The sequence below is a fragment of the Schistocerca americana genome, chromosome 2, assembly GCF_021461395.2.
Source record: "Schistocerca americana isolate TAMUIC-IGC-003095 chromosome 2, iqSchAmer2.1, whole genome shotgun sequence".
NCBI lineage: Eukaryota > Metazoa > Arthropoda > Insecta > Orthoptera > Acrididae > Schistocerca > Schistocerca americana.
The window spans coordinates 686531911-686555962 of NC_060120.1; the positions used below are offsets into that span (position 1 = coordinate 686531911).

At 40.6% G+C, this 24052-nt stretch overlaps 1 protein-coding gene across 1 annotated transcript in view; it reads left to right on the forward strand.

The window, feature by feature from the left end:
• Positions 1-24052, forward strand: part of LOC124596413 — a 100777-nt gene that overhangs the window by 73555 nt on the left and 3170 nt on the right. The window contains exon 7 of the mRNA XM_047135543.1: positions 23790-24027. Coding sequence (XP_046991499.1) covers positions 23790-24027 — 238 coding nt within the window. The remainder of the gene's footprint in view (positions 1-23789; positions 24028-24052) is intronic.

The window sequence follows — 24052 nt, forward strand, 5'->3', positions numbered from 1 at the left end:
TTTACAATTTGAATGCTGGGAAACAGTAGCATGGTTATGGATGCTATCTTCTCATTAGTTGTGGAGCACACTGTGAGTAAAGTTAGTAATGGCTTGATGGATCATGATGCAAAAATATTAATACCGAAAGAAATTGCCACAGTCATCTTTGAAGGTAGTAAACAATGTATTGTGTGATATGAGTAGACTTGCAATACAGATATTTAAAGTCAGTTTCCAAAGTCACAAGAGACAAGAAGTCTCAGAGACAAGAAACAGTCAAGGAAGCATTTGAATCAATTACTGAATCACTGAAGAGTAAAGACAAACATAGATATGATGAAATGTTAAGTAAGTATACTGAAGGTCAGTGAACCATACATTAGCTCTGTTCTAATGCACCTGTGCAAATGTGTCTTTCGGATGTGCTTACTTTTTAAATAGATTAAAATGCTTGTACTAACAATTTAAAATGGATAAGAAAGCAATGTAGACAATTACAGACTAGCTTCCTTGCTGCCAGTCTTTCCAAATGTTTTCAAGAAAGCAAGGTATATGTGAATAGTAAACGCAGCTCAGTACAAACAGATTTTTGCTGGACTCCTCACATACCTTAAATGTAGTAGCCTGACAACCAATTAGCTGCCAGTCCATACTATCTGGATTATTATGTCATAAATTGCTAATGTTCGTATTACATTCAGTTTTTTTACATTTAGTAACAGAGGGATACGAACAATTTTTGTCACACTATTATATGTGGAATTATCTGCTGTTCAGAAGTACCTCTAAGATGTATTTTTGCACTTAATAGATTCTGGGCCATGGCTGGTAAGAAATGTGAACCCACAGAAGTTGTTTATTCTATTGACACTGAATTTGGAAATAGTGCAGCATTCAGAAAACTCAGGGAGGAAATTGCTAGGAGCTTCAGTGTTGGACACAGACCAGAGGCTCTCAGAAATGCATTTGGTAAATTTGGAATGAAAAAAATTGCAGGTGTTTGAAATTTGTAATTCATCTCAGCTTCATTACTTGTGTTGTATTATTCTGAGACCGCTTTCTGTTAACTCTGCTAACTGGCTGCATAGGAGAAGATTGGTAGCTTTTCTTGTGATTTGGAAGCACAGTTCACAGTTTGAGTGAGAAAAATGAACCAAAGACGTTGCCCCTGAATATGTTTCGTTGGGTTCAGATTGAGATTATGAGCTTGCCAGTTCACTTCAGGAACATAATTGCTCACAAACTATTGCTTCACAGATACTGCTATATGACAGGATGTATTGTCATGATAATACAATCACTGTCTGGTGAACTGTTCCTCTACAGTAAGCAAGACACAATGCTGTAAAATACGTTCATATCCTTCCACATTTATTGGTTTCTTAAGTGCATTAAGGGGCCGCGCCCTAAACACAAAAAATACCCTATACTGTAACACGAACTCCTCCGTACTTCATTGTTGGCACCACACACGATGCAACATAGTTTTCTCTTGGCATTTGCTGAAACCAAACCCTTCCATCAGACTGCCACAGCGTATAGCTCACACCTTTCCACTCATTCAACATCCTGGGGCATCACACTGTACACCCTCTTAAGCTTCACTTAGCACTGATTACAAAATGTGTTGCTTATGAGAAGCTACTCAACCATTGTACCTCATTCTTTTTAACTTCCTATGCACAGTCATTGTGCTAGCTGAACTTCTAGTAGCACTTTGGAACTTAGGAGTGCTTCTTTCCACTGATTCCTAGCAATTTCTTGCAAGGACCCTCCGCAATGGAAGACGATCTCTGTCTGCCAGAACATGAGATCTGCCTGGTATTCGTGTAACTGTGGTTGCTTCTTCACATTTCCACTTAACAATCAGATCACGAACATTCAACTTCAGCAGCCTAACTGAGCCATTTTTTCATTTATTTACATGTCAAGTTCTGTAGGACCAAATTGAGGAGCAAATCTCCAAGGTCATGGAACATGTAGTACATGAAATTACAATATAAAAGTAATAACAGATACAAATAAAATGTTTATGAACCTGAAAAAAGTCAGGCCATAAGTTTAGGTAAATGCACTCAAGAATTAGCTTAATTATTCAAGTAACTCTTTGAAAGAATAGAAGGATTGGCTATGAGGAAACTCTTCAGTTTTGATTTGAAAGTGTGTGGATTACTGCTAACATTTTTGAATTCTAGTGGTGGTAGCTTATTGAAAGTGGATGCAGCAGTATACTGCACACCTTTCTGCACAAGAGTTACGGAAGTCTGATCCATATGTAGGTTTGATTTCTGCTGAATATTAACTGAGTGAAAGCTACTTATTCTTGGGAATAAGCTAATATTGTTAAAGAGAAACGACAGTAAGGAATATATGTATTGAGATGCCAGTGTCAAAATACCCAGACTCATGAACAGGGGTCGACAAGAGGTTCATGAACTTGCATCGCTTATGCCCAAACCGCCCATTTCTGAGCCAAAAATATCCTTTTAGAATGGGAAGAGTTACCCCAGACTATAATACAGTACAACATAAGTGAATGAAAATAAGCAAAGTAGACTAATTTTCGTGTCAAACTATCACTCAGTTTTGATACCATTCGAATAGTAAAAATGGCAGCATTAAGTCTTTGAACAAGATCCTGAACATGGGCTTTCCACAAGTTTATTATCTATCTGAACACCTAGAAATTTGAACTGTTCAGTTTCACTAATCATATGCCCATTCTGAGAAATTAAAACATCAGGTTTTGTTGAATTGTGTGTTAGAAACTGTAAAAACTGAGTCTTACTGTGATTTAGTATTAGATAATTTTCTAAAAGCCATGAACTTACTTACATAATGAACTGCACTACTTGAAACCAAGCCAGTGTTGCACACAACATCCTTTACTGCCATGCTAGTGTCATCAGCAAACAGAAATATTTTAGGGTTACCCATAATACTAGAGGGCATATCACTTCTATAAATAAGGAACAGGAGTGTCCCAAACACTGATCCCTGGGGCACCTACCACTTGACTGTACCCCACTCAGACCCCACAACACAGCCATTGTCAACACTGTGAATAATGACCTTTCTAATCTTCAGCATTCTTCTGTATCACCATATTTCGAAAGCTTCTATTCTCTTCTTGTCTAAACTACTTATTGTCCATGATTCACTTCCATACGTGGCTACACACCATACAAATGCTTTCAGAAGAGACTTCCTGACATTTAAATGTTTACTCGCTGTTAACAAATTTCTCTTCTTCAGAAACGCTTTCCTTGCTGTAGCCAGCCTACATTTTATGTACTCTCTACTTTGACACTCATCAGTTATTTTGCCTCTCAAAAAGCAAAACTCATTTACTACTTTGTGTCTCATATCCTAATGTAATTCCCTCAGCATCACCCAATTTAATTTGACTACATTCCATTATCCTCGTACTACATTCCATTATCCCCGTTTTGATCCTCCTCTCAAGACACTGTCCATTCCGTTCAACTGTTCTTCCAAGTCCTTTGCTGTATCTGACAGAATTACAATGTCATCGGCAAACCTCAAAGTTTTTATTTCTTCTCATAGATTTTAATTCCTACTTCAAATTTTTCTTTTGTTTCCTTTACTGCTTGCTCAATATACAGATTGAATAACATTGGGGAGAGGCTACAACCCTGTCTCACTCCCTTCCCAACCACTGCTTCCCTTTCATGCCCCTCGACTCTTATAACTGCCATCTGGTTTCTGTACAAATTGTAAATAGCATTTCACTCCCTGTATTTTACCCCTGCCACCTTCAGAATTTGAAAGAGAGTATTCCAGTCAACATTGTCAAAAGCTTTGTCTAAGTCTACAAATGCTTAATCTATCTTCTAAGATAAGTCGTAGGGTCTGTATTGCCTCCCGTGTTCCAACATTTCTGTGGAATCCAAACTGATCTTCCCCAAGGTCAGCTTCTACCAGTTTTTCCATTTGTCTGTAAAGAATTCATGTCAGTATTTTGCATCTGTGACTTATTAAGCTGATAGGTCAGTAATTTTCACATCTGTCAACACCTGCTTTCTTTGGGATTGGAATTATTATATTCTTCTTGAAGTCTGAGGGTGTTTCGCCTGTCTCATACATCTTGCTCACCAGATGGAAGAGTTTTGTCAACAGCTGGCTCTGCCAAGGCTATCAGTAGTTCTAATGGAATGTTGTCTACTCCTGTGGCGTTGTTTCTACTGAGATCTTTCAGTGCTCTGTCAAATTCTTCACACACTATCATATCTCCTGTTTCATCTTCACCTACATCCTGTTCCATTTCCATAATATTGCCCTCAAGTACATCGCCCTTGTATAGACCACCTGTATATTCCTTCCATCTGTCAGCTTTTCCTTCTTTGCTTAGAACTGGTTTTCCATCTGTGCTCTTGATATTGTAATTTTCCTGTAGGGAAATCACTTTGCAGTGCTACTCTCAAATCTTTGATCGATGTGAATGAGTCAAGAAACATACCTTTAATACTGTATTGGAACATTACAGGATTGTTTTTCCTACTCATCCACATTAACTCAATTTTTTTATATACATTTAGAGCAAGCTGCCATTCATCACACCAAATATAAATTCTGTATGAGTCGTCCCATATCCTTTTACACTCACTCGATGACAATACTTCCCTGTACACTACATCATCATCAGGAAGCAGATGCAGCTTGCCATTCACTCTAATATCCAGGAAGGTCGATGTTCTCTTAAGACATGTCATTTAGTGTGATTTGCTTTCTTCGATAAAAATGTGTCTTCTTTGTAAAGTTAAATACAATCCAAGTCTCCAGAGGCCAGATGATATTGCATTTCATACAAGTGTGGCATGTCTAACATGGAATGGACTATTAGAACAGTTAAGGAGAGATGCAAGGAATATCAGCGACATATCTTATCAAAGCAGCTGTTGTCAAGCACTGTGAGAAATGTAGTTACGAATTTAAATGTGATGTGAATAGTATCTTGACGCAAACACCAAGTTTCTGAGACAATGTGATTGAGGAGACTATCAATACAGAGATGTCAGAATATATAATAAATCAGGATAGAAATTTAAATCTAATCAGGGTGTCTGGTCTGGCACTCAGTTTATTAAGATAACTGCAGCCATCACACCCACCAGATCCTGGAAATGCTGAGAGAATGTGTTTCACAGAATATCAGTGCCGGCTTTGAGGAACAAAAGAGCATCAGAGGGCATTGTGTGTGTCAGGAGTCAATCTCGTAATCAGCTACAAATAGCAATGTGAGACCAGCAATAGTTCAGTATGGTTGGAGTATTGGCAGATAAGTACATGTACCAGCGCAACTTGCATCACCTGAAGTAGACATCTGGGTCTGTTATTGAAGTATTGCACAAAATTGGATACTACTCAGCTGTACATGTGGTAGTACACAATGGAATGTGTAGATAGTCCACAACTGTACTGGTGCCTGTGATTACTACCACAGGTTCCTTGGAAACCCCACAGCATTAGACTGCCTCATCCAGCTAGCTCCCGTAGTGTGGTTTAGTGTTTTGAGCATCCATTTTTCCTGGACAACAATGTATCCGCACTCAACCATTGATGTTGTATAACAAGAAACCTGATTCATCCAACCAGATGACATGTTTTCATTGATCCATGGTCCATTCCCAATCCTGTGACCACTGCTTTTGTAATTGGCAATGCCATTGGGTCAACACGGGAACATGTAGGGTGATCTGCTGCAGAGCCCCATGTTCAATGATGCACACTGAATGACATACCTCAAACAATTGTACCTCCATCAGCATTGTATTCTGTCGTCAGATCTTTCGCAGAATGCCACTTCTCCTGGGAGAATGCTGTACTGACCGCTGTCTTTTGATAGCAACTAAGTTTACTATTGCTGAGCATTGTATCTACACTGGTCTTTCAATGGAGTGTGTAGAACAGTTTTGCCACAGCAACATTTTTCTGGGACACCATTATTAAAGAATAAATGAAAATATGCTTGGCAGAAAATCTGACGAACCACAATAGTGGGCACCAGTTGGCTGGTAATGTGTCCATTTCACTTGAGACTGAGGGCTAATGTGGAGGCTGGCTGTCTGGCCTTGCTATTTAACCTGTGACTGGAAAGGCTGCTGTTCCTTCAGCAGGGTCTGAGCATGCACATGGGAAGAGGGGTTTGCTAGTTATTGGGAGTGCCAGTGTTAGGTGTGTTATGGAGCCTCTTAGAGAAATAGCATTCAAGGTTGGAAAGAAACCAATGTTCACTCGATATGTCTGCTGGAGATGTGGAGGAGGCCTTGCCTGTGCCTGTGGAGCGTGCTGGTGCAGTCGTCTACAAGTTGTGGCACATTTTGGAACCAATGATGCCTGTCACTTGGGTTCTCTAGGCCAACCATAGTTCTAAGAGTTCATTTGGGTCCTTTGTCTTGGAGCTCAGTGGTGAGTCTCAACCAAAGGCTTTGTCAACTCTTTGACATTCTTGTCTGCAGACTTTTAGTCCTGTGTTAAAAGGTGGAGAGTTGTAGGATAACCCTTGATAAGTCAGGAGTGCAACACACAAAGGAGGAAGTTACTCGAGTACCAGAGTACTTGTGGAGTGCACATGGATTTTTTTTTAGGCTAGGTGCTAGTTTGAGGTATTTAATGAACTCCCCAGCTGACAGGCATAGAGTGAAATCAGACTGTGTTCAGAGTAACGACACTTTGACTGTCAAAATTTTTTCAGTAAATTGCCGAAGTATTTGTAACAAAGTTCTGGAATTTACTGCTCTCCAGGAAATTTGTCACACCCAGATTACACTCAGGACTGAGAGGTGAATGTATTCTAAAGTAGAAAACTCTGATATATTTAGCAAGTCATGGAACATATAACAGAAAGACAGCTTAGACACCATAGGAGGGGAAGTGTTTATTGCAGTCTACAAAAACATTACCTCTAATGATGTCGATTTTGAGTGTGACTGTGAAGTTATGGATGTGTATAACAGGTCTAGGTGAAATAAAGTTAATTGCTGGATATTTTTACTGGCTACCCAATTCTACCATGATCGTTCTAGAGTCATTCAAAGAAAGTCTGCACTCAGTGTTGCGGAAATACCCAGATCATGAAACATTAGTTGGAGGTGACTTTAACCTACCAAGTGTAGACTCACATTTGTGGATTAATTGTAGGAGGTACAGACATGGTGTCTTGTGAACTACTTTTTAACACAGTTCTCTGAAAACTGTCTTGTGCACCTAGTTTGACAGCCTGCACACAGTGGAAATACTTTAGACCTTGTTGCTACAAAAAGACCTGACACTATTGATGGCATCAGTAAAGAGAGGGATTAGTGAGCATGACATCATCATAGTGACTATGGTTACTAAAGCTGATAAATCATACAGAAGGCTGGGACAATTTTTTTGCTAGAAAGAACAGACAGGCAATTGCTAGCATCCCATTTACACAATGCATGGACTTCATTTAGGTCCAGTATGATGGAAGTAAGGGAAATTATGGGCATTGTTGAAACAGCTTTTAAATTACACTGTGGGAAAGTATATACTGAGTTAAGTGGATTAAAGACAAGAAAGTCCATTGTAGTTTAATTACAAAATTTGGAAAATTCTGGGGAAGCATAAGCTGTTACACAGTTGTTTAAAAAGAGAATGTGTGAATAGTGACAGGCAAAAGTGGGTAGAGATTCATGCGTCTATAAAAAGATTGATGCACAAAGCATACAACTACTACCACTGTCATACCTTAGCAAAGGATCTAGCTAAGAATCTGAGAAAATTCTGGTCCTACATAAAACCACTAAGTAGGTCAAAAGCTTCAATCCAGTCACTCAATGACCTGTCTGGTGTGTAAACGGAAGATAGCAAAAGAAGAGCTGAAGTCTTAAATTTCAAATTTGAGAAATGGTTCATGCAGGAGGATCATACAAACATAACATCATTTGAGCATCACACAGATTCCCTTATGGAGAACGTAGTAATAGGGATCCCTGGTGTATTGAAGCAACTAAAAGAATTGAAAAGTTGCCAGGGCTTGATGGAATCCAATTTGGTTTTACAAAGAGTAATCTGTGGCAAAGGCCCCTTACTCAGCTTGCACTTATAATAAATCCCTTGCCCAGTGTAAAGTCACAAAGAACTGGAAAAAAGTGCAGGTGGTTCCTGTATATTAGAAAGGTAAAAGATCTGACCTGCAGAATTAAAGACCAATGTCCTTAATATCACTTGCTGCAGACTTCTTGGATATGTTGTCAGTTCAAATATAACAAATTTCCTTGAGACAAAAGAGCTTATGTCCACAAATCAGCATGATTTTAGAAAGCATAACTCATGCAATGCTCAACTAAGCCTTTTTTCCCATGATATTCTGCAAGCTGTGGATGAACAGTGACATGCAAATTCCATATTCCTAGATTTCTGAAAAGCATCTGATGTGGTTTTGTACCACAGACTGTTAAAGAAGGTACGAGAATATGGAATAGATTACCAGATATGTGAGGGGCTTGAAGACTTCTTAAGAAATAGGGCCCATTATATTATTGTTGATGGCGAGTGTTCATAAGAGACAAGGGTATCATCAACAGTGCCCCAGGGGAGTCCGACCGAACATTCGGCTTTGGCCAATTACAACCAAAAATCCCTCCTTCAGCCAAACCTTTGGATTTGGACAAAATATGCTAGCAAGTGCCAAAATTGAACTAACTGTTAGAACTGCACATGGGTGGTGGAAATCCAACAATTAAATTGCAACAGTCATGAAGCCTTCACTATTTGGCGCAGACTCTAGTACATGGTGTTGTGTTGGCCAGTCACCATTGCTAGCAAATACAAGTAGTACAGGAGATTTTCTTACTCAAGAAATATTCTGCATTTATTGATTACAACTCTAATATATCCTCATTTCAAAATGAAGTAATTGACTAGCAATGAAACGGAAAACACAAGTACTGAAACATTACCATACCATTTCTATGACAGAATGAGTCTCGGTCAAGTCAAATAGCTCATATAGATGTAGATTTGATGGGCCTAGACCTTTCTGGTCAACATCAGATGCAGATACTGAAAATGCATCCTCAAAAGATGATGATGGTTTATGGCATTCACAGGATCAACTTGAATTACCTGTCAGAAGTGGTAACGAGTTGGATTTGGAACATCACTATCTTCTCTTTGAAGAACATCTAACATGCTTTTTAAAAGAACCTTTGCTTGTGAGGAACGGTGATGTTTATGAATATAAGGCTTCTATTCCATATACTTATCTACGCCCAGTTGCACTTAAATATTTATCTGCTGCTCCTACAAGTATGGACAGGCAATCTAACTTGATTGGTGAAAATATATCTAAAAACAAAGATGATGTGACTTACCAAATGAAAGTGCTGGCAGGTTGATAGACACACAAACAAACACAAACATACACACAAAATTCAAGCTTTCGCAACCAACGGTTGCTTCATCAGGAAAGAGGGAAGGAGAGGGAAAGATGAAAGGATGTGGGTTTTAAGGGAGAGGGTAAGGAGTCATTCCAATCCCAGGAGCAGAAAGACTTACCTTAGGGGGAAAAAAGGACAGATATACACTCGCGCTCTCTCTCCCTCCCTCTCTCTCTCTCTCTCTCTCTCTCTCTCTCTCTCTCTCTCTCTCTCTACCTGTCCTTTTTTCCCCCTAAGGTAAGTCTTTCCGCTCCCGGGATTGGAATGACTCCTTACCCTCTCCCTTAAAACCCACATCCTTTCATCTTTCCCTCTCCTTCTCTCTTTCCTGATGAAGCAACCGTTGGTTGCGAAAGCTTGAATTTTGTGTGTATGTTTGTGTTTGTTTGTGTGTCTATCAACCTGCCAGCGCTTTCGTTTGGTAAGTCACATCATCTTTGTTTTTAGATATATTTTTCCCATGTGGAATGTTTCCCTCTATTATATTCATATCATTAATTTGACTGGTGAAAACATAGACAAGTTATTATTTTAGCTTACAACATAAAACTATTTAACTTTGATTATTAATTCATTTTTGTTGATAGATATCTAAACACTAATGGAAATTTAAGTTTCATTCACTATTATTATGTGTTTTCTAATTGTAACTGTTCAAGTATTCTTTTAAGTAAATAAATATTATAATTCACTTTATTCCAAGGTGGTGTTATTTCTGAGAGGTTGCAAGACAATTTTAACCATCTCATTAAATTGTTTGGATTATATATTTTATAAAAATCATTATTTTATTCATATTTTGCCATTCTTGAATGTAATTTCTTGGGGCTATTAAACCTTCAACTTCAGCCGAAGGTTAGGACAATAGCTGATTAATTGGTGTTGGCCAGAGATCGACCTTTGCTTGGACACTACCCAGAGTACATACACCATGCTAATAATATTTCAGGACAGGTTAGTCTTTATGAGTCTTTGTTGGCTCACTTGAGGTGGACTGACAGGTGCCCAGTCAAAGTATCGTGCAATGATATGAACAAGGCCCAGCTGCAAGCCCAAAGTTTCATTCAGTAATCAGTTCAGTGGGGAGTTTTGAAAATTCACATTTGTATAGGTGTCCATCTACCAACTACCACCAGTAAATCTGTGACCTTCAAACGTCCTTTTCTTAATAACCGATTTTCTGTTGAGCATTATGATCATGTCCTTAGCATCAAATTGTGTCTCAATCCGTGTAGCTGTGGCTACGAAACAAAGTATTACAATATATGTCACATAATGCTTTTGTGTTCACCCTCAGCTTCTCTGCCATCACCAACTTGTATAAACTGCATGTGATTAAGGCTGATTAGTATTAATGATACATTTGGGTGCAGTCCAAAGAATGTATGTTCTGGCTCCTAGAGTATACCTGTCTTAACAGGTTGCACATATCTTTAACATCAGTTGGTAAATAGTGATATCAAAACAGGGTGCAGTCTAAATCTTCAAACAGTGGTAAAACTATTTGATTGTTCATAACTTGAGTTAAAATTACAAGAAGGTGTAGTGCTGTATGAGGTGTAGTAACATCATGCACTTACAAATCCTAGATTTAATGCTGTTTCTTTGTGTAGATTTCCTGGGCCACTGTCCATACCTCAGTTTGAGTAAAAATACCATTGTCAGAGTGAGCTACCATGGCCAGTAACATGTGAATGACAGAGTATGAGATGTTCTGCGCCACAAATATTTACGGTCTTGGGTTTGGGGAATTCTTGTAAATTACGCAGAGCTGCAGCTGGAAGGTAGTAGTTATGGGACCGATTGTCAGATCATATGACCAGTGCGGTTTATGTTGATATTTAGCAAACTATTCCACGAGGCAGGTTTATGAGACCACTCACAAGAAAGAAGGCATGGCCCGGTGGGCACTGTATATGAGTATGAAGTAATCAGGGCAGCACCGGGCACTGGCATTCTGTGAAGAACCCATACGTTGCAGTTACAACAGCACCTAGTCCCTGTGTCTAGGGGTCAAAGCAGACTGAGAAAAGCTAGCATTGTAATTATTAAAGAGCATTCCACTTGTGCCCTCCAGAGGAGCTAAGTTAAAGGCATATGGGAAAGACGTATAAATAAGCAAGCCCAGAGGCTCAAATGAGGCAGTCGTGTCACCATTCTGTCCATGTCTGTAACTGGACAGAATGACGATTGTTTAAGTTGCAGGTCATGGTGATGTCTGATGATGGATATCAGTAGCCAACCAGCCTGCTGAAACTACCAACAACTTCTGCTGCATGGATGTGCCATAGCTATGGTGGGGTAGGCCATATCTTGGAGCTGCACTGGCATGACGAGTGAGAGGGCTGCTGACCTCCAATCTCTGGGTGACACCATGCAGTGTATTGCAAGCTGCTGTCCACAGGGGTGGGGCTGGGGTGCAAAATTGTGGCCTCCTGGGTGCAGAGCTGCCTGTGGTCACTGACTGAGCTGCTCTGGGCAGATGGCTGGAGTTGATAAGGCTCACGGCAGCAATTTTGGTTGGCTGTTTCCCTTTGATGCTCCACATAGGGTCCACAAATTGCCCTTGAGGAAGGAGTAAGCCATCCCCCAGGCTAATGGTGCAGCCAACACATGCAGCAGTCGCATAACCACGGTGTGAGTAGGAGTGCTACGTCTGCAAGGCTGGGCGACCAGATGCTAACGCAGTAGATTCTGGCATTGACACACACACACACACACACACACACACACACACACACACACACACACACACACACACACACACACAAACAAACAAACAAAAACAAAATCAAAATGGCAATCACCCACCGCCGTCACCAGGATCATTGAAAGGCCAGCTGTGTACGTTCAATGCAATAAGTCAGTGACACAGTTGCTAGTGTTTCTCTGCACACTTTGGTGTAAGTCACCACTCTCTTCCAAGTCATACCTCTTGGTCATTCTGACATAATACGACCCCTGAGCTTGGAAGGATTTTAACACTTTGGTGTCAGAAGCAGTTGTTTGCTTTCCAACGTGATATGTTGAGTTTAAGTTTTATTGATGTTATTTTTGATGTTTCGTCTCATTGTTACAGTTAGTTCAGTGAGCTAGGGTACAAGATGTTAAATTTACTTTTGTGAAGCCAAGGGAACCTGTGGACTTAGCTTTATTTAGAGCTAATGGTGGATGTGATAATTTAGTGCCAGTGAGATGTTCATTTTGCAGTTTGTCTGGGCATAAGTTACCTTGTACCAGAGCTGTAGCAGTTGTTTGTTCTGCATGTGGGCATGTTGGTTATCTGTCTAGTAGTGTACTGAGTGTAGATAGGTGGTGATTCACCGTAGGAATTAATTTATGATTACTTTTTTTTTTTTTTTTTTAGGATTAAATCAGAGTTTGTATTTAGTCTTTCTTTTTCTTTTCTTTCCTTCTTCAGGTGAATTAAGAATATGCAAAATGGTGGAAACATGTGCTACTACCTCAGATGCAGTTGCTGCTTTAACTCAGTGAGTGCAAGTGTTAACAAAACAGTTTGAGAGCATGAAACAGAGAAATTTTGAACTTAATCATGACTTAGAGGCTCTTCAAGAGAGTCACAGTCAGTCACAATCAGAGCCACAGGAAAGTGAGTCTGGATTGAGAGTGCCTTCTATTCCGTATGATGCGGCGATGATCGCACTGATTAATTCCTTCTTGGATAAGGCAATGGAGGACGTGACAGTTTTCATTAAGGATGTTAGGAATGATGTGGAAGCATATGGGTAGTCAGATGAAGTAACCCTGTATGTTGCTAATATGCATTTGAGGAGGACACCAAAGGATATGTTGTCTACCATGAGACATTTAGTAAAGCTCATACATTCTGGGAGTGGGCCACTGGATTGTGTCAGGAGCACCAAAAGCAGAAGAGTGCATGATTTTTTTCAGGCGATATTAAGTATGTTTAGATGGAGCGCAACGAGTCTGTGGGAGCTTCTGAAGTCAAGTGTTATAGATGTTGTCAGGAGTGGCATGTAAGGAAACAGTGTAAGCAACCATAATTCTATGCATGTGGTGTAGTGGGCCTCCAGGCATTTGAGTGTGGAGGTATGAAGGGTGAAAATCACTGGCAAGGAAAGCAGCCATCAATGGAAGGCAGTCTCAGTAGCCAGTAACAAGGCACAAGTTAGTGCACAGATGGATTGCTGCATAGTGGGCTTATTGGGTGGCAGATTTCTGGTGGACAGCGGTGTGAATTTTTCTGTTATCATTCTGGACATAGTGGCAAAGAGGAGACTGCGGCCACCATGGTATAGGTTGCATGGTGTTGGCAATAATGGGGTGGAATCATTGGGTTTGGCAGTATTGGAGTTTTTGGTTGAGGAAACTAAGTTCAGTTAATGCATGGAGGCGTTGCCATGCATAGGTTAAGGTTATTCAGTGATTCTTAGGCTAGACTTTTTCGACAAACATCACACTAAGATTGATCATTTGCAATATGCAGTTGAACTCAATGGGACTTTAACGGGGGGAAACAGTTGCAACTGAGACAATGGTGCACGGTTCACCTGTCATGAGGGCGAGACCAACTAAACTGTGAAAGTTTTCAGTAAAGATCAATCAGCTGGCTAAAATACCAGCAGGTACAGGAAAGATACTATGGGTTTCAGTGGATACTGATTTGCCAAGGGAAACATTATTTGTGGTTGAACTGCTCTTAAGCAATGAAGAGACAGATAGTTTGCATTGTTTTATCCGAGGAAAGCCTCAAGTAAACTGTCAGTGTGGAAGTGTTACGAGGAAAAGTAGGTCATTTGAAGGGCTGTGATCGAACGGCCATGGAGAACTTGTTATTGAGATTTAGTGACTTATTTTGTGTGAACAGAGGGTTACCGGCAATCTCTCTGGCACAACTTCACGTACTGAAAGGCAATAGTGCATCAACTTGTAGGAAGCCGTTCTGTATAACAAAGCAGCTGCAACCATTGTTAGAAGAATTTATTGAACAACTTCTATGGGGTGGGATCATAGAACTGAGTGACAGTCCCTTGAGCACAGATACTGTCGTGATGCCAAAGAAATCAGCGGATACGACACGGAAATACAGATTTTGCTGTGACTACAGATATCTGTCTTGGCTTCACAAAAGTAAATTTAACATCTTGTACCCTAGCTCACTCACCTAACTGTAACAATGAGACGAAACATCAGAAATAACATCAATCCAGACTCCTCCCCCCATGAACCATGGACCTTGCCGTTGGTGGGGAGGCTTGCGTGCCTCAACGATACAGATAGCCGTACCGTAGGTGCAACCACAACGGAGGGCTGTTGAGAGGCCAGACAAACATGTGGTTCCTGAAGAGAAGCAGCAGCCTTTTCAGTAGTTGCAGGGGCAACAGTCTGGATGATTGACTGAACTGGCCTTTTAACACTAACTAAAACGGCCTTGCTGTGCTGGTACTGCGAACGGCTGAAAGCAAGGGGAAACTACAGCCGTAATTTTTCCCGAGGGCACGCAGCTTTACTGTATGGTTAAATGATGATGGCGTCCTCTTGGGTAAAATATTCCGGAGGTAAAATAGTCCCCCATTCAGATCTCCAGGCGGGGACTACTCAAGAGGACGTCGTTATCAGGAGAAAGAAAACTGGCATTCTACGGATCGGAGCGTGGAATGTCAGATCCCTTAATCGGGCAGGTAGGTTCGGAAATTTGAAGAGGGAAATGGATAGGTTAAAGTTAGATATAGTGGCAATTAGTGAAGTTCGGTGGGAACAAGACTTCTGGTCAGGTGAATACAGGATTATAAATACAAAATCAAATAGGGGTAATGCAGGAGTAGGTTTAATAATGAATAAAAAAAATAGGAGTGTGGGTAAGCTACTACAAACGGCATAGTGAACGTATTATAGTGGCCAAGATAGACACGAAACCCATGCCTACTACAGTAGTACAAGTTAATATGCCAACTAGCTCTGCAGATGATGAAGAAGTTGAAGAAATGTATGATGAGATAAAAGAAATTATTCAGGTAGTGAAGGGAGACGAAAATTTAATAGTCATGGGTGACTGGAATTCGAGAGTAGGAAAAGGGAGAGAAGGAAACATAGTAGGTGAATATGGATTGGGGCTAAGAAATGAAAGAGGAAGCCGTCTGGTAGAATTTTGCACAGAGCATAACTTAATCATAGCTAACACTTGGTTCAAGAATCATAAAAGAAGGTTGTATACATGGAAGAATCCTGGATATACTAAAAGGTATCAGATAGATTATATAATGGTAAGACAGAGATTTAGGAACCAGGTTTTAAGTTGTAGGACATTTCCAGGGGCAGATGTGGACTCTGACCACAATCTATTGGTTATGAACTGTAGATTAAAACTGAAGAAATTGCAAAAAGGTGGGAATTTAAGGAGATGGGACTTGGATAAACTGACTAAACCAGAGGTTGTACAGGAATGGGGGAAAGAAATACAGTAGAAGACGAATGGGTAGCTCTGAGGGATGAAGTAGTGAAGGCAGCAGAGGATCAAGTAGGTAAAAAGAGAAGGGCTAGTAGAAATCCTTGGGTAACAGAAGAAATATTGAATTTAATTGATGAAAGGAGAAAATATAAAAATGCAGTAAACGAAGCAGGTGAAAAGGAATACAAACGTCTCAAAAATGAGATCGACAGGAAGTGCAAAATGGCTAAGCAGGGATGGCTAGAGGACAAATGTAAGGATGTAGAGGCTTATCTCACTGGGGGTAAGATAGATACTGGCTACAGGAAAATTAAAGAGACCTTTGGAGAAAGGAGAACCACTTGTATGAATATCAAGAGCTCAGATGGAAACCCATTTCTAAGCAAAGAGGGGAAAGCAGAAAGGTGGAAGGAGTATATAGAGGGTCTATACAAGGGCGATGTACTTGAGGACAATATTATGGAAATGGAAGAGGATGTAGATGAAGATGAAATGGGAGATACGATACTGCGTGAAGAGTTTGACAGAGCACTGAAAGACCTGAGTCTAAACAAGGGCCCGGGAGTAGAAACATACCATTAGAACTACTGACGGCCTTGGGAGAGCCAGTCCTGACAAAACTCTACCATCTGGTGAGCAAGATGTATGAGACAGGTGAAATACCCTCAGACTTCAAGGAGAATATAATAATTCCAATCCCAAAGAAAGCAGGTGTTGACAGATGTGAAAATTACCGAACTATCGGTTTAATAAGCCACAGCTGCAAAATACTAAAGGGAATTCTTTACAGATGAAGGGAAAAACTGGTAGAAGCCGACGTCGGGGAAGATCAGTTTGGATTCCGTAAAAATGTTGGAACACGTGAGGCAATACTGACCCTACGACTTATCTTAGAAGAAAGATTAAGGAAAGGCAAACCTACATTTCTAGCATTTAGAGAAAGTTTTTGACAATGTTGACTGGTATACTCTCTTTCAAATTCTAAGGGTGGCAGGGGTAAAATACAGGGAGCAAAAGGCTATTTACAATTTATACAGAAACCAGATGGCAGTTACAAAAGTCAAGGGGCATGAAAGGGAAGCAGTGGTTGGCAAGGAGTCAAGGGGCATGAAAGGGAAGCAGTGGTTGGGAAGGGAGTGAGACAGGGTTGTAGCCTCTCCCCGATGTTATTCAATCTGTATATTGAGCAAGCAGTAAAGGAAACAAAAGAAAAATTTGGAGTAGGTATTAAAATCCAGGAAGAAGAAATAAAAACTTTGAGGTTCGCCGATGACATTGTAATTCTGTCAGAGACAGCAAAGGACTTGGAAGAACAGTTGAACGGAATGGACAGTGTCTTGAAAGGAGGATATAAGATGAACATCAACAAAAGCAAAATGAGGATAATGGAATGTAGTTGAATTAAGTCGGGTGATGCTGAGGGAATTAGGTTAGGAAATGAGTCACTTGAAGTAGTAAAGGAGTTTTGCTATTTGGGGAGCAAAATAACTGATGATGGTCGAAGTAGAGAGGATATAAAATATAGACTGGCAATGGCAAGGAAAGCATTTCTGAAGAAGAGAAATTTTTTAACATCGAGTATAGATTTAAGTGTGAGGAAGTCGTTTCTGAAAGTATTTGTATGGAGTGTAGCCATGTATGGAAGTGAAACATGGACAATAAATAGTTTGGACAAGAAGAAAATAGAAGCTTTCGAAATGTGGTGCTACAGAAGAATGTTGAAGATTAGGTGGGTAGATCACGTAACTAATGAGGAGGTACTGAGTAGGATTGGGGAGAAGAGAAGTTTGTGGCACAACTTGTGTAGAAGAAGGGATCGGTTGGTAGAACATATTCTGAGACATCAAGGGATCACAAATTTAGCATTGGAGGGCAGCGTGGAGGGTAAAAATTGTATAGGGAGACCAAGAGATGAATACACTAAGCAGATCCAGAAGGATGTAGGTTGCAGTAGGTACTGGGAGATGAAGGAGCTTGCACAGGATAGATTTGCATGGAGAGCTGCATCAAACCAGTCTCAGGACTGAAGACCACAACAACAACAACAACAACAACAACAACATACAGGTATCTAAGGTTGCAAACCATTTCAGATGCTGATCCAATTCCAAATGTCACAAAAACTTTGGATAATCTGGGTCAACATCTGTTCTTTACAACTATGGACCTCAGAAGTTAATACCATCAATTGGAGGTGGTGCCTGAAGATAGACCGAAAACCGTGTTTATCATCCCAGCAGAACATTTTCATTACAAACGTATTGGATTAAAGAACGCACCTGCAACTCACAGCGGTTGTTGGATGGTGTACTGAGAGGATTAAAGGCAAAAACTTGTCTGGTCTATCTCAATGACATAACTGTCTATTCAAAGGATTTACCAGAGCTTTTTAGACGTTTGGAGGATGACTTTAGTAGACTATGATTGGTGTGTTTGACATAAAGTGTGTAGAAGCGCGAGATGAGAAGGCTACCATAGGTGCCCAGTCCAGTTTCTATGTAGAGTTACCTGCAGGAAATAGGTACATTCTCATGATCATCAATCACCTTTCTTAATTTTTGGCAATGGTATTGATGCCTGACCAGCAGGCTAGTAGTGTAGTGCAAGCATTAGTAAACAACTGGATATCAAAGTTTGGGATGCTTGAGACCATAATTGTGGACCAGGGTACAAATTTAATGAAACAGCTATGTCACATGTTGCATATATGTAACTTATAGGTAAGTTCATTTCATCCGCAGACCAGTGGAAGAATGGGACACATACATGGGGCAATTGCAAGGATGTTGAGCTATTACGTAGGTTCCAGGCATGACATTTGGGATAGCTGTTTCTTATCTGCAGTGCAACTATAATTTGAAGGTTCATACTGCAATTGGCTTGTTGCCACTTGAGATGGTGTACAGCAGGAAAATGCTTTCTCCCTTTGGCATTTTGATTCCTAACTTATGACTGGGTAGTTAGGCAGTGAGGAACTTTACAAGAAGAGTTGGGAAAGCTTGGAGGAACGTGCAAAAGGGAAACACAAAGGTTCTAGAATGTCAGGAACGACTGAACAAATGCTGGGGCAAATTGCTGCAATACTGCATGGGGCAGTGGGTAATGGTCACTAGTCCCTATAAATCACAGAAGAAAACAAAGAAATTTTTAACAAAATACCAGGGACCATACCAGATCATGTAAATGACCTCACCGGCCAATGTGAAGATACAGTTCCTCACAAAAACATCTGTTATATATGTCAGTCATATAAAACCATTTAAAGAGATGGTAGAGAGGACCGTACAGTTATTGGCAACCAACCAGGAGGTGGAAGTTACAAAGGGTAAAAAGAAGAAACCTGGGTTTGGTGAGCAATGTAAGGTGCAGAATGTGCCGTGTAGGTTAAGGTCACACAAGTAAGCTGTAAAATTATGTGTTTTTTTTGTAAAGTGTTTCATGGAGTGTGTGTTTTTATTGCCACAGGGATTTTTTGCTTTTTTGTGGAGTTGTTAGTTTTTCATGTTGTTGTTACTGATTCCGGTTTTTTCTTTATTTTTTGCTTTCTTGGAAGGAGGAATGGGTGGTAGGGTAATTTGTGACCTGTCTGGGTGGCCAAGTAGGGACTGATATGCGGACATGTGAAGGGACTTTGTTCTGGGGGGAAGTAATGGGACAAGTTGTACGAAGGAGCTTCTACCAGCCCGAACTTGCCTCCAGAGTGTGGTGGGTATACATTGTATATATCCATATTCATGCTGGAATCGGTATGGTTGAATTGCTACAAAGGAGGCAAACTGGTATGGTTGAAAAAACTCAAGATTTGAGAAAGTGGAATAATACTTAATTGCATGACTTGTGAGGTAGTCGGAATGGATTTTTATCTTCTGGTTACACTTATGGGCTCAACTGTTATGACATTGTCTCAGGACATGTTGTAAAGGCCAGAAGGATCACTGAGGGTGTTGTGTTGTATTGAACTGGGGACATAAAAACGATGGAGAGGCTTCATCCCCGCCATAACACTCAGTGGTACACAAACCCACAACAGGCTACAGCAGTCCACTCACCCCACCACCGCCCCACACCAAACCCAGGGTTATTGTGCAGTTCGGACCCCGGTGGACCCTCCCCCCATCCCCAGGTATGTCTCACACCAGACGGGTATAACCCTGCAATGTTTGCATGGTAGTGTAATGTTGGTGTACTCTTACATGGAGACAATGTTTGCACAGCAATCACCAACATAATGTAATTGAGGCAGAATGAGGGGAACCAGCCCACATTCGCTGAGACAGATGGAAAACCGCCTTAAAAACCATCCACAGACTGGCCAGCACACTGGACCTTGACACTTAATCTGCTGGGTGGATTTGTGCTGAGGACCGGCATGCCTTCCTGCCCAGAAAGCAGTGCGTTAGACCACATGGCTAACCAGATGAGGGTGATGCTCATTCAAAATTTTAACATATTTAAATGACACACACTATCCAGAAGCTTTGCAGTCCTTGGACAGATTGTGTCCTAGCAAGGGGAAATTTTGATGGAACAAATGTGACAACGGTACATCATGTCCAGGAAGAACCGGAGCACAAAGTATTAGTGGTGAGTGTATCAGCTGCTATCTATAGCTTGTTTCCAGCAGGCTTTTGTGTACTGTATTTCTGGGTAAGATATAAGAAGGCACAGACTGTAGACGTGCAACACACCAATTACTAGTAAAATGGTTGACTGCCATTGTTCGGGGAAGCAATTAGTTTTAAAGTCTTCATTTGTATATGAGGGCATGATAAGAGTGCGTGGTAGTAGCAAAGAGTGAGCAGAAGTCCTGTATGGTGAATTCGGGAGATTGTCCTCAATATGTAAGTTATTAGAGTTAAGCTGATTTAATGGGAGTACTATGTTCAAGATTTGGGATGAATACTCTCTGAAGGGAGGGGGTATGCAGCGCCATGGATAAGTATAGGTGTGGATTTGGGGAATTCTTGTAAATTCCGTGCAGCTATGGTTGGATAGTAGTAGTTAAGGGACCAATTGTCACATCAGATGGCAGACGTGGACGATGTTGATATTCAGCAAACAATTCTGCGAGGCAGGTTTACAACACCACTCACAGATGAGAAGGCCCAGCCTGGTGGGCACTGTATACAAGTTTGAAGTAATGAGGGCAGGACAGGGCACTGACGTGTTATGAAGAACCCATATGTTGCATTTACAACAATGCCTAGTAACCTGTTTGTAGGGGCGAAGTGGGCTGAGGGAACTGAAGCTGTAATTATTAAAGAGCACTCCACTTGTCCTCTCCAGAGGAACTTCATTAGAGGCATGGGGAAAAATGTATAAATAAGTGAGGCCAGAGGCTCAAATTGGACAGTTGTGCCTCCATTCTGTCGGTGTCTAGAACGGGATAGAATGATGATAGTTTAAACTGCAGGCTAACCACAACATCTGGTGATGGATATCAGTGCCAAACCGGCCCACTGAAACTACCACCAACCTCCACTGCATAGATGCACCATAGCTGTGGCAGGGCAGGCCACACTTTAGAGTGCACTGGCATGAGGAGCAAGAGGGCTTCCTGGGTGACATTTTCCAGTGGACTGCAAGCTGCTGTCAGCAGAAGAGGGGTTGGGGCAAGAAATTGCAGCCTCCTGGGAGCAGAGCTGCCTGCGCTCACTGACCAAGCTGCTCCAGGTGGACAGTCGAAGCTTAGTAAGGCTCACTACAACGACAATGGTCAGCTGTTTCCTTTGGTGCTGTATATGGGGTCCACGAGTTGCTGTTGAGGGATCATTCAGCCATCCCCCACGCTACTGGTGCAGCCAACATGGTTGATTGCCACTTAGCCATGGCATGAGTAGGAGCATTGCATCTTCAAGGTTGGGTGGCTGGATGCTGAACCAGCAGATTCCGGCATTGGCGTTTGCACTGACCCACACATGCAAGCAGCATGGTGCCATTATCGGGATCATCAAAAGGCCAGCAGTGTACCTTCGATGCAATAGTCAGTGACACAGTTGCTGGTGTCTCTCTGTACACTTAGGCATGAATAACTCCTCTCTCCCAAACCATACCTTATGGTCGTTCTGACATATTACAACCCCTCAGTTTGGGGGGTTGTAACAGCTGTTTTGGATATTAACAGTGAGTAGATGAATCACAGTGGAGTTGATCTCTCCCCAATTTAATGCTGGATGGTAAAAGCATGCAAAAAGCTATGGTGTTCAGAACAGTGTTCCCACTAGGGGCTACAGAAACCACCATCTCATACAAGTAAGTTCACTAAATCCATGTGAAGGGCATAAAAATCTACATAAGTGCAGTGGCGTTACTGCTAGACCCTTACACTATGGGGAAAAGTTAGTTGGATAGCAAAGTTGTGATATATATTGATACACAGTGATAACAGTGCCCAAGTGTGCATGACTAAATAGATCTCAAATTCTCAGTATAGTACATTTTAGGATGTGAATGGAATGATAATGTTTATAAGTGATGTTTCAAATCACTGTTAAGAAATATCAGTTTTTACTGAGCACATCTGATATGCTATTGCAACGATTGTATAAATGTCACACACTACTCTGATCCACCTCTGAGTTATGGATCTGATGCTGATTAGTCTTGGATCAAAATGTAATTTTGCTGGAAGCAAATTTAAGGAATTCCATCTATTTCTCGATTCCCATTGTTCCTCCACATCAATTGTGCATATAGTATTTACCCACAGTTCACAAATTTTGGCTGTAAGCCATTTTTGTATGGTCAGAAAAGATGTCAAGCATCATAGGGATATTCTTTCATGGCCATGTGCATCCAACTTGTAATGGCAATGTCAATGTACAGAGATAAAACCTGGTATCATCATAAAATGAGACCAAAGTTTTGTGACACCCACTTTTATCAATCAAATTACTTTCACTAAAATTAATGAATCAATAGATAATCAAGTAAAGATGTAATGACATGAAATATAATCATGAAAAACCACTCAAAAATGTAATGAATATGTTGTGTCTACTGAAAATTTGTGCCAGACTGAGATTTCAAACCAGGTTATATGAATGTGGCCATTATAAACGTATGCACTGAAAGTATGCCATCTCTCCACTGCTTGACACACATCTTCTGTCCATCTGAAAATTAGGTTTAGCCTAATCGGCTGATTTTAGCTAAAACAGTGCTGATTCCTCAGTCAGTACATGTGAGGTGGAAAATGAATGTCATTTAAAAAAATTATGCCTGTGGTATCAAAATGCAAAATCTTAATCAAATTAACTCAACAGAGGAGACACTAAGCAGTGCTCAGGCTGGACAGGCTTGTAGAAAAATCTGACTAGCAGCTGAGTTGCTTTTGCCTGAAAGCCATCTAACACAAATATGTGACTGTCTACACTCTCTCTCTCTCTCTCTCTCTCTCTCTCTCTGTCTGTGTGTGTGTGTGTGTGTGTGTGTGTGTGTGTGTGTGTGTGTGTGTGTGTGTGTGTCCCTCCCCCTCCCCAGTCCCTCCCCTTTTTCTGAGAATGCAGCTCAAACAGACCAATCAGACCACAGCATAAGAATGGGACAATGTTTGTTTATCCTAATGTGGATATTAAATTCATCATTAATTTTTTAAGCTGCAAGCTTTCAAGGTACAGAATTTGTTTGCAAAAATACCAGTGTAATTCTTCAGACTGATAGTTTTGTAAACATCTATCAATTTTCAGCGTTTCTTGCCATATTCCTTCATCTATAGTGTGAAAGCCAGTTGGCTTTATTACAATTATAATTAAGCACCTGCTGTAGTAGTCTAATTATTAATGTAGAACGACAATTGTGATGCAGCTTAATTCTTGGAACAAGAAATTGTCTTGTTCATTTTTATGGAAGATCAATGTTGGTCTGATATTATATAAGAATTCCCATTTTTCTTTTCTTTTATATATGTATTAAAATTCAATGCTGTTTCATTTCTTCCTGTGTTCCAGATATGCTCTGAATCACCCAACTGTAAGTTACTGCCAAGGAATGAGTGATTTGGCATCACCACTTCTGGTCACTATGGGAGATGAAGCACATGCTTACATATGTTTCTGTGCTTTAATGAGACGATTACAGTCAAATTTTATGCTGGATGGTGTGACAATGACTTTAAAATTTCAACACTTAGCAGAAGGACTGATGTATTATGATCCTGAATTTTACGCCTATCTCAAAATGCATCAGGTTAGTTTCCCCAGTCACAATTGAA